Raw genomic sequence first — 16246 nt, forward strand, 5'->3', positions numbered from 1 at the left:
CACAAATACTTAGCTAAAAAATTACAATTGAGGAAACAGGTGCGATGTTTCCCTTGCAATTGAGCGTGGGACTTTAACATAAAAAACTTCAATCATCGTTGACTGTAATGACGTATAAAAATAAAAATGCATGGTTTCTTTCAACAGAGCACGATTTACTGCTTGTAATTGTCCTGAATAAGGCCTTTGGTGGGCGCACATATCAGGTATCGTAGTCCAAAAGTTATTTAGTCTAGCAAAAAAAAGGTAAATATTCCGGCATATCTCCTAGAATTTATAACTTTCATTTACACTTGCAGTTCGCTTGAATAGCGCAATTTATGAAATCATTGAAATCTTAGGGGGTTTTGATGATTTGACTACAGTCAAGACTGGAGGATGTTGTTATTATCGGCCTCTCTCTATCGCCAAGCAACGTTCCTGTTTGCTGAAACGGAAATTATACGAATCAAATTTTTTAAAAAAAAACAAACTTTAGCACAAAAGCCATGGTGTCAAAGTTTAAATATCCAGAAGTGTCTGAAGCTAAACCTACCAACACTGATTTCATTGATTGATTCCAAATTCGTGAATAAGTCTTCGACCAGGTAGGTGAGAAATGCAGTTAAGATATATATAGTACATACGGTATAAGATATATATAGTATACGGTATATATATTTAATACATTGCCATTGTCCGATATAAGCACAAAAGCAAATTTCGAAATACAAATTGGAGTCGTGGATCGTGATGAACCTTATGCGGCATAGACTAATTTCAGATTTGGGCAACAAGAAACACACACTAGCATAAATGGAAGTGGCATACAAGAATATATGAGTAATGTATAATTGCAAAGTTTATTTGCGAACTTGCGTGAAACGCGATAGGATATAGCTATATATGCGAAGTTCGCAAATTTTGTATATTTTTGTATTGCGTGAGAAATTTCTCTGACTAAATTAGTTACACACTTCCAGCTGAGATAGAAAAGTATACCGCAAAATTTGCTAGGTTCGCATGACTATATTTTCAATACTCTACAATATTTCGCGGACAAATTCGGTAATTTTTGTATGCTCTTCCGAAAATTACCTTTTTATCGCCTGTGTATAGACAAAAAATCGATTTACAGTGCATATATATGGCCATATATTTCGCTTGAAAACATACCGTACACAATTTTCATATCATATATAGTTGCAAGTAACTCTATACCGTATTACGTGAGAAATTTCTCGAACTATATAGATTAGTTACACACCTCGTATGAAAGCGTACACAAATTTCATATCATTTAGTTGCATGGTAACAGAAAATGCAAAAGCGCCAGGTTCAGGCATCGAACTTTTCCTGTGCTGAACTTAATGTTAATGAGTTGAAACTGTTTAAGTTCATTTGCATTTGATTCGGCACATGAATAGTTCAATGTCTGAAACGGGCTTAAGTTACCAAATTTTCGAGGTATTTTATCGATGGACTTTTATGTTATTTTATAGTATTTTTACGAAAAAAATTCATTATGGGTTATTTCACCTTCATTACTGTTCTCACATTTCTGATATTGATCCCGGATTCTGCAGATTCCTGGTGTAATTATCCATCAACAAGCCGCGCTGGTAAGCATGTGCTGATAATTACAGTCTAGGTTTCGCGATTGTTATTATTTGTATTTTTTGTGTTACAAGCTAAGTCTTCCGCGCGGAGAATCGCGTATTTACCGTTAGTTCAGTATTAATATTAAAATAAGTTTACGATTTGCGACGCGGTTAATTAACTCGACGAAGTCAGATATTTTGATTAAAATAAGAAGCTGCGGTAAATAGATTATGCTAGTTGCCAGGACTTTGAAATATTACCAAAAACGTGCTAAAAACCTGGAAAAGTCGTGAAAATGCCTCATTTGAAATCATCCTAAAAACGTAAACGCGGTGTCGATACAAAAGACTGTTGAAACGATTTTCCTTTACTGCAATCAGTCTGATAAAAAAACCTTTTGGTTTCCAGGAACATACAGCGACTATTATGTTGGTGAAATGAGCCTGGCTGATGCAAAGAAAGGAAGGAAAAAACGTAATGCCATCTACCCATGGACATTCAGCCACAGTATGATTCTATTTCGTGGCATGGTTTTCGAATGGGGCATCGGAAAAAGTTACCACATGTCACGTAGTCCAAGCTCCTGTCAGATCACCTGGCGCAACAGCCGAGAAAGCTTTAGCAAGTGCACACTGAGCGACGCGATTAACTGGACCAGAAGATACGGAAGATCAAATACTTATAATATTCTATTAAACAACTGCCATATGTTTGTTAATAGACTGGCCAGATACCTGTATAAGGACTGCGGACGTTGAACCAAATGCAAACTTTTTATGAAAAATTACTTCTCTGATTAATAAATCGATACTCCCATTTATGCGTAATTATATATTGATTGAAATAGTTTGATTACAAAACTACAATGGTATACTAAAAAATCAGAAAAAATAAAACCTGCATTGAATTCATACTGTGATATGTTTTTTTTCCATGTACATAGTAGCTTTATATATACCTATAACGATATACATGAACAACATAACTACATGAAAAATAAGGAGCTTTAAGTCCCGTTACACGATCAGTTTTGGCACGGCACGCTTAATTTTTGGTATAGTCAAAAGAAATTGGCACCATGCATACTGAGTCTGTTTACACGTGATTTTGTAAGCCTTCCTGCTACAAAATTTTAGAAGGCACTGCATGATTTAAGGCACCCATATTCCATAACCATATTATAATACGCTGTTGCTATATATATAAGCTAGTCATCAAATTAACAAAGCAGAGACGCATCCATTGAAACAAATTATCATGGTTTAGTTGACAAAATAACGGAAACAAATGCCCACAGGGCATGATTAATCTCGCGTTGCTTGCGTTGAGGGCTATTTGGTTGATGTTAGTTACTTGGTCACCGATTAATATACTATACTATGACTTAGTCTTACGAGTTTATCATGCCATCAGCAGTTGGCCGGCGATGAGTTTATGAGAGTAACAGAGCTCTCAGAAATCTCTGAGCATCTTTTCGTGCATATAGGCTTACTGCGCTCGGCGTGTGCATTTGTATGTAACGTGAGCGTAAAAGAAGAATAACACTTGAGAAGAATAACACTTGCCAACCACATTATTTACCGATTCGTGGAAAGAAACAATGCAGAATGCAGCTAGTGCATCATGGCCGGCGACGTGCGATCGCGCATTAGTTGCCCGCACAGGCAGACTATATTGAGTGTATTAGAAGCGACCCGCAAGCCACGCCGGGGGGTTGTGAACTATTGGATCCGGACGAAAAACGCGGAAAACGCTACCGAAATTAAGACCTCGCTTTTGCTTGCAACGCGATGTAATAAAAACTATAGTTTATCAGTATGTAAGAAATCCCCTTATTACATACAGTGGGAGGCAAAAGTTTGAGTCTAGTGACTGTATTTCATTGTTTTAGCAGCATATATTAATATTGTACAGAAAACCTTACCGATAAGTGAACTAGAAAAAAGTAAATAAGTAAACAGAAAAATACATGCTCTACAACAACTATGAGATGTTATGATATTCATTTTACGTATGTTAATGTGCAAACATGCATTACATGTCAATGCTTAGTATCCCTCTTTTTTCCTCTTGAAATGACCTTTATTCTTGCTCGCATAGATTCCAAAGGTTTTTATTGTCGCACGTTCAATACCTTGCCAGCATTCGTTGACCACTTGCCTCAAGTCATCCTTGCAGGTGGGTCTGTGCCTCGCCCTTTTCCGGTTAAAACGGTTCTAGAAGCGCTCCATAGGTTTTAGATCTGGAATTTGAGGTGGAAAGCCATGAGAACGAGATCACCAAAACGAGTTTGCTTCTAAAAGATTTCTGGCACATAGAAGATATGCATGTGCTTAGGGTGATTATCATGTAGTTAGACGGGCGATCCTCTTTGTACCAGATGAAATTCCATGTCTTTGAAGAATTGGACGATACTTTTCTTTAATTAGGATCCTATTATATGATTTATATCTTTCAATATTGCCAAACCGAACATGACCGACTAACTTACAGTTTGCTTGAGTAGGATTTAGTTTCTTCGAACCTCTCCAAGGTTAGTTGCACACCACCTTTTTAAATTCTCACTTTTTCTGCGATCGTACGAGGAAAGAATCCTTCAATACTTAATGCAACAATTTGTCCTCGTGCACCATCACTTTGCCCTTTTTCCCACCAATCTTGGGCAGTGTAAAGGCATGAGAACTTTATTTTGTTATAATTTAGATCATTAGGACCAAAGCAGTGTGCAATTAATATAGTTCACAGTACTGAAACACTAGCACGCATGTCTTAACTCGAATACGCTGCCAGGATTTAATACTGGAATTCTACAACGACTGGACTCAAACTTTTGCCTCCTACTGTATATATCCAGCTAAATCCTTGATGAATAATTTAAATGTCTCCTGCAGCAAAATCATATTACAAATTTGATTTACTGAGTCACACTTGCATACTTCATATGTATAACTCTGTGAAAATCGTTATTGGTATGCATCGTTTTTAATTAACGATTTGCAAGAGAGCAACACTTTAAACTTACTAAGACGGATTATGAAACATGCCTTTATAAAAATAGCAGCAAGATTTGTGGATATATAAAGAAGTAACTGAAATCAAATCTGCTAAACTCGATGTAGGCACCACCAGTCAATTCATCAATCCGATTCAGAAGTAAATTCAGAGGTAGGTACAAAAATATTATGCAGTTAAAAGAGGTAAAACAAGACTGTCTTATACTGTGAAAAAAATAGTATTAATTTATACTGGTAATATCACTAATGAAAAATTTCCAACGTATATATGCGTAATTCACTTAATTATAACTAATAACTGAAAACAATTTCGGCTTCAACTCTACAGACTATCTATTGAACTCCGATAAAGCATTTTCCATTGCCTCTATACCCTTTATGGGAAACTTTTGGTAGTTATTATAGAGCTGACAAACTGCAAAAGTTTCAAATCAAGTGCGAGTATATTATCACTGCACGACATTATGTTACTGGATATGTTGGACACACCTTTGGAACAGGATGCCATGATGCCATTAATGTATCATGGTCCCGACGTAAATTGGCGCTAATACACAAAATATTAACCGCACTGGCCCAAATCAAAAAGACTCATTCTGTTGAAAAATTATGTCAGGATAACTATAACACAAAATGGAAAGTTCCTTCAAAAGGTTTCGAAATTTTGAAATACCTATATCTTATAAAACAAATGGCTTGTGATTCATAATTTATGCTGCATGTTTCAAAACCATGCATGTATTTAAACAGTTAAAATAGGATTTTCTTCTTTCACTTGCGTTTCTCGTGAGACCTAACTTGTATTTTTAGCTCCTGTGAGAATATAAATCATGTAAGTAGAAAAGTTAAACTTATTTACCGATTTAAACTATCTTTGCTGTTACAAACCTGTCAGAAAATATTGACTATATATTAATTGTTTTCCTTGAGGTGGTCTTACACAAAAATTTAAGGATTAACTAGTTTTCAATAATTTCATAAAAATACTCTTAAAATAAATCTTAAATGCACCCTGACAGGTTTACATAAAACCAGCTTAATTATCTTGAACTTAAGTTTAAAGCTCCTCTAATTAAAATTTTAAAATTTGATCTTCACACTGGAAACTATAGCGTGCTAAAATTCATTTCGGGAATTTTTCATCTGGCGAAGAAGGAATTTCTATCATTTTAAATATTTTACAGTATCACAACTTATCTATTCTTAGGCTTCGTTGAAGAGTTTCAGGATGGATTATCTAACCTTCATTGCTGCCCTCGCACTTTTAATACTAATCCCGAAATCCGCACATTCACGATGTAATTATCCGTCAACGAGTGTCGCTGGTAAGAAGATGCTAATATTTTATAAAAATCGTGATCATACATTGAATTGTACGTTGTCATTCATGCATGCATGGTGACATGCTTAATAGTAAAATCTCAATTAGTGTTTATATTATCTTCAGTATCTATATTTTTTTTCATATATAATTGTAAATTTTAAGAGCATTAAGAGTCGAGATTCACACTCTACCAAAACATACATGGTGCAACGATACCGTCTATTTGCATCGAATTCAATACGGGATATCAAAATGGTGTTATGTGTGAATAATTTGTCATTCATGCACATTAACAAGCTTAATAATTTAATCGCAATTAGTATTGCATCAGTATTTTTCTTCATGCAGTGAACTGGTGTTGTAAATTTACAAGCATTACAATTTTGTTGTTGCTGATCAACGAACGAGAATGTTAAATGTTCATTCTTAATCAAAGGAAAGATTTAAGGTGAAACTTCAAGCTCTTATTCGAATGGAAATGCCGCCATAGAAAAGTTACAAGAAGATTTAGATTTCCCACTCAATGAGTTTGTGTGTGAGTGAGCTTTTAGAATACAGGCGTTATACTCGTTAGACAAGAAATTTAAGACTTCATGAAAGAACGGTATAGGCACTTGTAAGTAATAAATATTCTCAGCTAGATCTTGATTTCACCTGAATATTTAGGAGGGGTAATCTGTAAGACATTAATTCAAGCCCAATTTAAACTACATGCACTCAAATTATTGGGACGGCCGCTTACACTATAGCAAAGTATCTGTGCGCACAGTGACGTCTCGTATGTGAGCACATTGTTTGGGTAGAACTGCTGACGTTTATACTGTCCAAGGTCGAAGCACACAGTATTTCCTGTTGCACAGACAACAAGTCAAACATGGACGACCGTAAACGGAAAGCACTTCCTTATCTTTTTGTTTTAATCAGCACATTGGAATGAAACATCGGTATGCATTTTAATTTTTTGACTTTCCCGTCACATATACCCATATATAGCTCAGTGCATATACCGCTCTCGTTTCCCCCGCAATAGTCTCGAAAAACCCACGAAGTGGCGGCTTCTTTAAAGTTCTGTGTTCAAAGTTGAACACGCTCCACTTCGTTCAAAGCCCTTCAAAGTCTTCGCTCAAACTCTTTGAGAGGTGTTTACACACGCTTCGTTCAAAGCATACTATGCGCACAGAAACTTTGCTATAGTGTAAACCGGCCTTAAAATAGGCACCCTATACTGCTGAGTTTTATGTGGTGAAAGTGATCGATGACTGAGCAGTCACATGAATGAATACTCATATTTTGAGAACTTGAAATGATCTATATATATATAACTATATTTATATCCAGAATAACAAATTTAGCCCTATCAAGATTAATATATATACTCAAGAGATCATGCAATAAAGTTGACGACAGTCAAGGACATATACGTCCTTAATCCGAATTAATCAGTGACTGACTTGAAGATAATCAGATAAACCTGTTCATTGAATTTTGCTAGATTCAAAGTCTCTCAATACTTAGGTTAAAACCCATCATTAAATTATATAGAACTTAAAGAAAAAATGTCTAATTTTAGTACTGAATAATCCTAGCAATTTATTATGTATTATATACTTGTAGCTATAATAGAAATGAAATAAAGTCGAGATGTCACAGATATTTTGAAATTCCTACCTCGTGGATATATGCCTGGAGGAAATATAACAACTCCTGTTTTATTTTAAGCTTGCGCACCTGTAGCAAAAACGATTTTGTTTTCCAGGAACGTTCAGCGATTATTATGTTGGTGAAATGACCCTGAATGACATACTGAAAAGAAGGAAAAAACGTCGGGTTATCTATCCATGGAAAACCGGTCACAGCATAATTTTATTTCGTGGCATGGTTTTCGAATGGGGCATCAACAAAAGTTACTACATGTCCCGTAGGCCAAGTTCCTGTCAGATCACCTGGCGACGAAGACGAGAAAGCTATAGCAAGTGCACACTGAAGGACGCGATGGACTGGACAAGAAGATACGGAAGATCAAATACTTATAATATTCTAACAAACAACGCCCACATGTTTGTTAATAGACTGGCCGGTTACCTGTATTCTGACTGTGGACGTTGAATTAGTAAACTAGTACGTACCGAAATTGCTTAGTTCGCAAAACGTCCAAAATACTATTAGTCATCAAATTCGATTGAAATTGAAATTTTATTAATTTGATTGAAGTTGAATTTTATTGTAAATTAAAGTTGTAGTAAAACTGAAATCAATAAAAAATAATACAGAGTGCCTTCAATGCATACATACAGGGCTTTTAAGGATGATTGAGTGCAGAATCAAAATTATGCATGAAGGCTGAAACAGCAAAGTTCACTATATGGTTCAGTTTAAGGGGTTGCGCTCCGGTCTTAATCGTGGTGAAATTGCCAAAGAGTTCGACTTTTCTAAAACTGGCACCTCACGAATAGAAATTGTGTTTTGAACCCCGCATTTAGTTGCGTGCAGCAAAACCGCCTCCTCTATCTCGAACCGATTAAGTGTTTAAGTTTCTGCGCAAAAGATAATGCGGTGACAAGCGAAGACTAAATATAAGTCTTGTTTAAACGGGGGTGATTTTGTTACGCTGACGTTAATCACATTATATACATTTTGCTTCTTATAAAGCTAAGCTATGAGTTGGTATTGTTAAGTTTGCGCTTGATGCCATTTCATTTACGCGAAGTAAAACGCTTCAGAGGTTGAGACAACAACAACATGATACCAAGTTACCAAGTGAAGAATGCAAGAGTGCATGTGTTTACCTATTTACATGAATTGTGACTGCTCCCTGATTAGTCACATTATAGTGTCCGGTTTTACCATTTATGGTTATAAGTTTACAACAGTAGCTACATGACATGACAGTATACAGAACATCACAACAATGGAACATTTTAGCATCTATTCTATAATAATATCGGTCGTGATAGCTATATTTCATGCATTATATACATGCATTGCAATGACATGCTCCCGTCAAACACGCGCATATAGATCTGACTGATCTGTAATCAGTTCATGAGGATAGAGTACAATGCGATCTTGCTGAGCCGGACACGAAAACCAGGAAAACCCCGTGGGCTAAATTCTGGAACGTGTTCTCCATCCCTTGCTGCAGCAACGCTTTTGGAGGTAAAAGCCGCGATTCTTCTCAAGCATTGCACTATTGTTGCAACTAATTGCTAATGCTTCATTCTGAAGAGCACGAATATGTGCAGCGCAAACAAGGATATACATTACCCTTTTACATCGAAGTTTGAATGAAGGAGCGTATATAGAATACCTGCGTCTCAAATAATTATAGAATATCATGCAATAGAAAGTCGGAAACTTTTTCCTTCAGTCCAGGTCGTCAGTGCATCCAAAAAAGTTGGTTTCAGGATCGTAATAACCTTCACCTTTGCAAATATTCAGTCCACATGTTTTAAGCCATCGTTCAGCGACTTTTTTGTTAACTCTTACAACATAGATACTGTTGATAGTGTTTTTGTCACTTTTGTTTGGTTTCCAGTACCGTTTTTTTTGAACATCAATAAATTTACCATCTGGCATGATTGCAACACAATGATCAGCCCTAATTTTTGAACCTTTCTGCTTGTAATGGAGAACAAGTAAGGCGGGATAAACTTCGCCTGGCATACACTTTTCAACGGCGTCTTCCAAAGCACGGTCAAGACTGTATTGTTCCGTGATTTCTTCGTGAAAACTTTTGTCTCTTGGACCAGCGATCAATAAACGCACAATATTGAAGAAATGGTTCAAGGCTAAACTGCAACATTCCAAGTCAGGAAACATGTTGATAAATCGTCTGTTGCACACTTGCAACTCCATTTTGAAGAAAACGAACAAGACGCAACTTAAACCACATGACACAGCGCAGTTGAATGGGCTTTTGAATCCTTCCATTTCATGTGGAACGTTCTGTTGAAATAAAATTGTTACAATTACAGACAAGCGCAAAAATTGTACATTAATAATGCCTTGGCCCAGAGAGTAGTATGTGCACGGAAGACTGATATTTCACAGGCTAAGTGAAATAATTGCAGAAATCAAACCAAAAAGTAACTCAAAGTAAGACTTATAAACTTTTTGGTCGGAAACTGTATTAGGCCTGATTTCAAACGTCGAACTTTTCATGCGCCGAATCAAATGTAAATGAACTTAAACAAAGCATCATAACATTAGGTTCAGTAAATTTTGTCGTAACTATGCATTGCTCTAAACCATTAACATGTTTACCTCATAATACTGCAACCTTCTTCTCAGGTACTCGTTTTCTCTTTTCAGTTCGTCTCTTTCCTTCTTCAGTGACGCATTTTCTATTACTATGTCGTTCAAATCGTCCGGAATGTTAAGACGCGAAAATTGGAGTTCCAAAACTGCGAATTTTCTATCATCCTAGGTCAAAAAATTGCAAAATTTATCTCAAACAACAACCAACCTAGAAGATTCGGGGAAAAAAAATCGATCGAGATATTGCAATTTACATGGCGTTACTTCAACACGGATGACGTCATTTGTAACAAATTTAGATATTGAACATGATTTTGCTTGAATTAATTTGTAGTTGCAACATATATACATAATATATATACAAGACGATGGGGCTAAGGAAATTCAACGTTAATAAGATTATCTATAACTTTTAGGTTTAGCTATAGGTATATGTCTATGTAAAGGAAGATCTAAAACTATGTAATTTTAATTCCTTATGATATATGAATTTTTAAGAAATCATGTCAGAGAACTTCATGGATCTGCAGTGTCCTTACCTCTTCAAGGTGTATTGACTGAAACTCTTCCAAACCAGTTAAAGGTAGTGGCTGAGCCCCATCAACGTTGTCTAATTCTAAAAATTGTAAGTAAAAAAATTACTCACAGTAGAAAGGATTGATCCAAAACGGAAACAGATCGACATTCGTCGTTATATTATAGCTACTTCATTTCGTGTGTTCAACACACGTCAGATAAGTTTTGTGAGCTTTCAAAAAGCAGTGTTTCTTTGATTTGTCAGATATTTAATATCATTGTGTCGTTGCCTGAAAAGAAGAAAGTATAACAGCTTTGTTAACATTTAATATTCACGTTCCTGGGATTGGAATATGTTAAGAAGATCATACGCATCTGTTAAGGTTGCATTTTAACGTGGAGTCAGTTAATATATCGATCTGATTTGTTTTGATTCTGATTTCTGTTTCACAACGTATTATAGCAACCTCAGAGACGATAATAATATACAAAAAATTACATTAGCAAATACTAAGGTTTAACAGGGCCGTCGCTAGAAGCTTGATTGGGAGGATGTACATTCATGGATGTTTATGTGTTGATATAACATTTAAAACAATGGCTATATATAACAAAAAAAATAAGTGGGGAGTAAGGGACTTTTTACATGGTCCCGCTTAGCAGAGAATAAACGAAGTGTGAGATGACTTTGAGGTATTGAAATAGGTCTTTATGAAACCAAACAAGCACATGCTATTGTCAAAATGATTACAAAACTGCCTGCAGGATCATGTTATACACTTATTTCAATACCTCAAAGTTATCTCGCGTTTCGGCTGAGCGGGATCATGTAAACAGCCTTTAAGACAAGTTTAACAATTAATATTATGTACGGCCCCCAATTAATAATCTCCTAGCGACGGTTCAATGGGTATTACCTTCATCAGTATACATATTACCTAACTCCGGTTGATCAGGTTTCAAAAGCATGTAATGAAGTCCCGTGTAAGCCAGAAAGACCGATGTTTCAGCTTTGTTGTCGAACGGTGCAATTTCGGTCAGGTTCTAAATATGAAAGACGAAAGTTTAAACGGAATGACTGTCATGTCAATGTTTTCAAACTTAATTGGAACTGAATACGAGTGAATTAGTTACTCATGTTTAATTAAATGTTCTTATACATCGGAGCATGCGTAACTAATTACTCATTCACATCTATCAAAAGAAGAAAATTGCAGCAAAAATTTAAAGTGTAAACGGCCCTCTATATTGCGTTTGCTTTTGTTTCAAGATGAAACGTTGGTGATTTATGCGCCATTACCAGAAATTTGATACAGCAATTCTTGTATTGAGCCAGTGAACTCTGAACGGAAGACTGGAACGCTCATTCTCTGACTTTCCCTCATTAATGAGTGAAGCCAAGAGGGGGATCAGTTGTAGGTATGATCCAGGCCGGCTCTGGCGCGGAAATTTCAAAGGAAAAATAAAAATTGCCGCTATTTTACCTACGAAATTTCCGCGTGGAGGTCTGGATAATACCTACAAGAAAGGCTCCAGTGTCCGCCATCTTGGCTTCAAACTTCCGACAGAGTGAGCGTTCCAGTCTTATTTGAGTTCACTGATTGGATCTTTCTCATGCTATGCGACCAGGCCTTATCCGCCCGCCATTTTTGGGAGGCAAACCGCGCGGGGTCCGAAAACGACAACAAATCTGAAGAGCGAGTTTTAAAAAATATTACACAGAGTTTAGGCAAATTTTTATACCAAAAAAGTGTTTAATATATATATGTAACCCATATATTGTCAACATATATTTTCAACGTATACACAAAAGGAGTTTCACAGCTGTTCTTTTAAAAGCCATGAAGATATACACTGGTTGGAAAACAATATACAAATTTGGTGAGAGAGTATCAAAGATGGATGGACTGGTAAGATATACACTTTTTATGCCTCGTGCCAATGTTGACTGATGTTGTATCTATAATTTCCGGTCATAATGTCATGAAAATATTGCTGTCTTATGGGATGAAGCTTCTTGCGTACATTACATGCGCTGAGGTTTATCCATGAGCAATGTATATGACAGGTAAATATGAACCTATATCTTTGATCGAATTATAGTGTAACTATTTAGCATAACCCATAAACGGTGTCATTGCCTGGCATCCCTACTCCTGTTTTCCTCAGTTAAGTGAACTATATGAAAATAATTTTAAGTGAACCGCGACCTCAGAAAACTTTATGTTTTGTGGACCTTCGACCGTCGATATTACCGACCGATCTCGGGTCCACAAAAAACACAATGTTTGCTTCCAAATTGTTATCATTATGCCATTAAATGATGAACCATTCAACCGCTATCTTCGTGCAGTTGATAGCCTGATAGGTGATTTCAAATCAGCCCACTTGGTTATACGCAAGAAAGCACGGCTGTGCATATTTAATGTTTTTAATGCAAATACAAAATCATGTGGCTGAACGAAATTATTGCTTACTTCATTCCAATCGATAACGTTTATGTTCAAGGCAAAGCAGGATGCTGTCGAGCGAATGACCACACTGTTAGCCATTTGGTCCTGCAAAGCTATGATGCATTCACGCCATGTTTCAGGACGCCCGGGTAAATGCGGAAAATCTGCGTCGGATAGATAGGACAACAGGTCTTCGAATTCAGGTTCTTCATCACCATCCTGCGAATAACGCACAACAAAAATCAGACTTGACTAAAACTATGATCACTGTGATTTTGCCCTGGCAGAACTCCAATGAATATGTGTGGGGTTTTTCTTTGGTTGAAACTAACACAAATTCTTTGAAACCCACTTATGTAACCACTGGCTGCGGGCGCGGAAACGAAGGCTTTGGGATAATCGAAATCAAAGACGTTTTTGACTTTTCAGCGACATTCATTCGTCATTTATAGCGTTTCACCAAAAAAAGCGACTCGGCATTATCGTCCAAATGCTTGCAAGTTTGTTTAGAAAAGATTGAAAGGACTGCAACACATGCATGCACATGGTAGTATTAGTCAGGATTACTGACTTCCGTTTCTATTATCCCAGAGCGTTTACTTGTAGGATTCACTAAATACCCTATATAACTGATCATCCGCAATTCTTTTGAGAGAAACTCTCAAAATATTAATATTTCATAATTCATAACCATTGGTATACAACAGCTATCAACCCCAGAAATATTTCATTTCAAAAGCGACGTTCTACATATTAAAAATTCTTAACAGCTAAATGGATATATGCAACTTACGTCGTCGTCGATACCATTTTTGGGAACAAACTGATTTTGCAACATGTATTCCGTGATTGAATAGATGACTTCTTCTACTGTTTTTCCTGTGGTTTCTGCGATGCACTCATAAAAGCATCGATTCTGAGCGCTAGTTGGATTCTTGTGTAAAACATATCCTCGTTTTTTCGCTGCTATTAGACACTGAAGGTATCTGTCATCCACCTGTAATTTTTTCATAATCATGAGCACAAAATCGATCTAGCTCTGTTCACACAGTCCAATTTTGACGGAGTTCCTTTACAATTACTTCTGATGGCTGTTTTGCAGCCTATTGTCGTATTGACCTGTAATGGATATATTACAGGCCGGCGGAATATTCATGAAAGCCAACGCGGTTGCTGCTTTATCAATGAACAGACTACATTCTATATGTCACTGAAAAATGAATTGGTTTCGACAAAATTGGATCTGGTGAAGAGAAATATCGTATGGCATTTTGACGGCAATTTGTGCACATTTTTTCTCAAGATGGTGTAAATATACCAGTGCGATTCAAGGCATAATCCGCAAATTCTGAGACATTTTCTTAAATACATACATACTTTAATCATCGGGAAAGAATATCTGATATAGCTAGACTAAATCAAGACGCCAAAAGTAAGGTTGTGATATTTGGATTTTCAAAATCATCGTCAGTCTGATATGTTTGAAATTTTCAGCTGGTCCAATGGCACGTGATTTTATAACTTAATTAAAACAATTCATATGAAAAGTCGGAAGTGTCTAGTAACTTATTTCCGCTTTCATTCTTAGTAACACTCAGAATCAATCAGAATAAAGAACTTGGGTTTTGACTACACTATCTTCAGGCGTGCGACAATTTCCCTAAATCTTAAACATAGACGTAGATGTAAGAAAGCAAAGCATTACAAATGTATAACTATTTAGTCAAACAGTAAATTTGAATTAGCTATATACGTGCTTCAACATTTGTATGCCATTGCAGTCATTCAGGCATTAAATTTCTATGGCAAATAATGATAAAACAGACACAACGAAGGGTTTTCTATATATAGGCCAGCATGGTCTTTTGCTTGCTTGCATCAATGTTAAATATCACTAGTTTGACGTAGAACGTTTGTTATCTAACAAATTTTTTGCACAGTCACTCTGAGATAATGAATTTTAAACACAAAGTTTTTCAGCAGGTTGGCGTTAGCCGTAATCGGCACACTTAAGCTAGTTCCCTATCACTAGTGATTCTTGGAAAAACGAGAAAGCGAAAGTGACGAATATAGGTTTTATTATAGCTATAATGTTGCATACAACTGTACATATAGACATGATATTACTAAAACAAAAATAAATCTCATATCGTGCACAAACTGTAAACAAACAGACGATATTCTTTATGAAACCAATTTCTCAATCAATCTATAAACCACAGTTTGTTTATCTAATGCGAATTTTTGACGTTAGTTCTACCCTACTGATTGAAATACTAAGTAAATATCCTAATGAGGAGTGAGCAGTATCTTTCAACTACACGGGAATACTCACGGGAATTCGGTTGCTAAGTAAGGGCATCCAAATAATAAAGGAGACTTAAGGGCATGCAGATATCCAATATGTGTTTAAACATGCGGCTTAAATTTTTCACACTTTGTTGTATAATGTCGAATTAGATTTCGCTCGTTTGGGTTTTCTCATCGAGTCTTATGTCGAAGCTGATGCAATGGAATCGGTCTTTATCGGTTTAACATAGCCGCCATGCATAGCGCTTGTTTGTATTTGTTAAATTATACAAATATACGCATACACGTACCACGTTATTCTCTTCACTTGAACCAAAAGAATCCATTATCTTCTGAATCTTCTCTTCTTTGCTGACAAAAACTGTGGTCTTTATAATCAATAATGTAATTACTGTATTTTGATATTTCACTATTTTCTGGCACTTTGAGTTTCTAGCGAACTTGTCTGGTCTGAGGGGACTTACCGTTGCCGGTTAATAGGTTCATGTGGTCACGTGGGCTTCGATTCCAGGCTCTGCGCAATGAATCCAGAAATCACAATAGGTGCACACAAATGCGTGAAATATAACACAAATTTACATCATATTTCAATCAACTTTTAATATTATTCACTTCAAAATCCGAATTACCCGAGCCAGTTATTTTCGGTCAGCAAGTTTGCGCATGAGAGAAAGGACCTATATGATGTTTATGATATGTCCAACGGTGGTCCAGCTCTTAATTAAATAGGTTGCGCGCTCAGTCCATCTAGTATAGGTCAATGTTCAATACCTATAATATCAATAATTCTC

General features: G+C 36.2%; 1 protein-coding gene and 1 long non-coding RNA gene across 2 annotated transcripts; one reads left to right on the top strand and one right to left on the bottom strand.

Annotated features, from left to right (window-relative positions):
* Nucleotides 1–491: 491 nt before the first annotated feature.
* Nucleotides 492–2333, top strand: LOC114522351. Its single transcript, XR_003686899.1, has 3 exons — nucleotides 492–587; nucleotides 1482–1601; nucleotides 1990–2333. It is a non-coding gene; the product is annotated as an uncharacterized LOC114522351 (long non-coding RNA).
* Nucleotides 2334–9778: 7445 nt separating this feature from the next.
* On the bottom strand, nucleotides 9779–15942 carry LOC114522276. The gene is made up of 6 exons (XM_028542926.1): nucleotides 15746–15942; nucleotides 13939–14142; nucleotides 13170–13364; nucleotides 10716–11736; nucleotides 10183–10341; nucleotides 9779–9864 (listed from the first exon to the last, which is right to left on the bottom strand). Exons 1-4 carry the CDS (start codon nucleotides 15779–15781, stop codon nucleotides 11596–11598), a joined length of 576 nt encoding a protein of 191 aa, XP_028398727.1. The 5' UTR covers nucleotides 15782–15942; the 3' UTR covers nucleotides 9779–9864; nucleotides 10183–10341; nucleotides 10716–11595.
* Between the last annotated feature and the right edge of the window lie 304 nt (nucleotides 15943–16246).

This window comes from Dendronephthya gigantea, unplaced genomic scaffold (assembly GCF_004324835.1).
Source record: "Dendronephthya gigantea isolate DGI-Jeju-01 unplaced genomic scaffold, DenGig_1.0 000022F, whole genome shotgun sequence".
In the NCBI taxonomy this organism is placed as follows: domain Eukaryota; kingdom Metazoa; phylum Cnidaria; class Anthozoa; order Malacalcyonacea; family Nephtheidae; genus Dendronephthya; species Dendronephthya gigantea.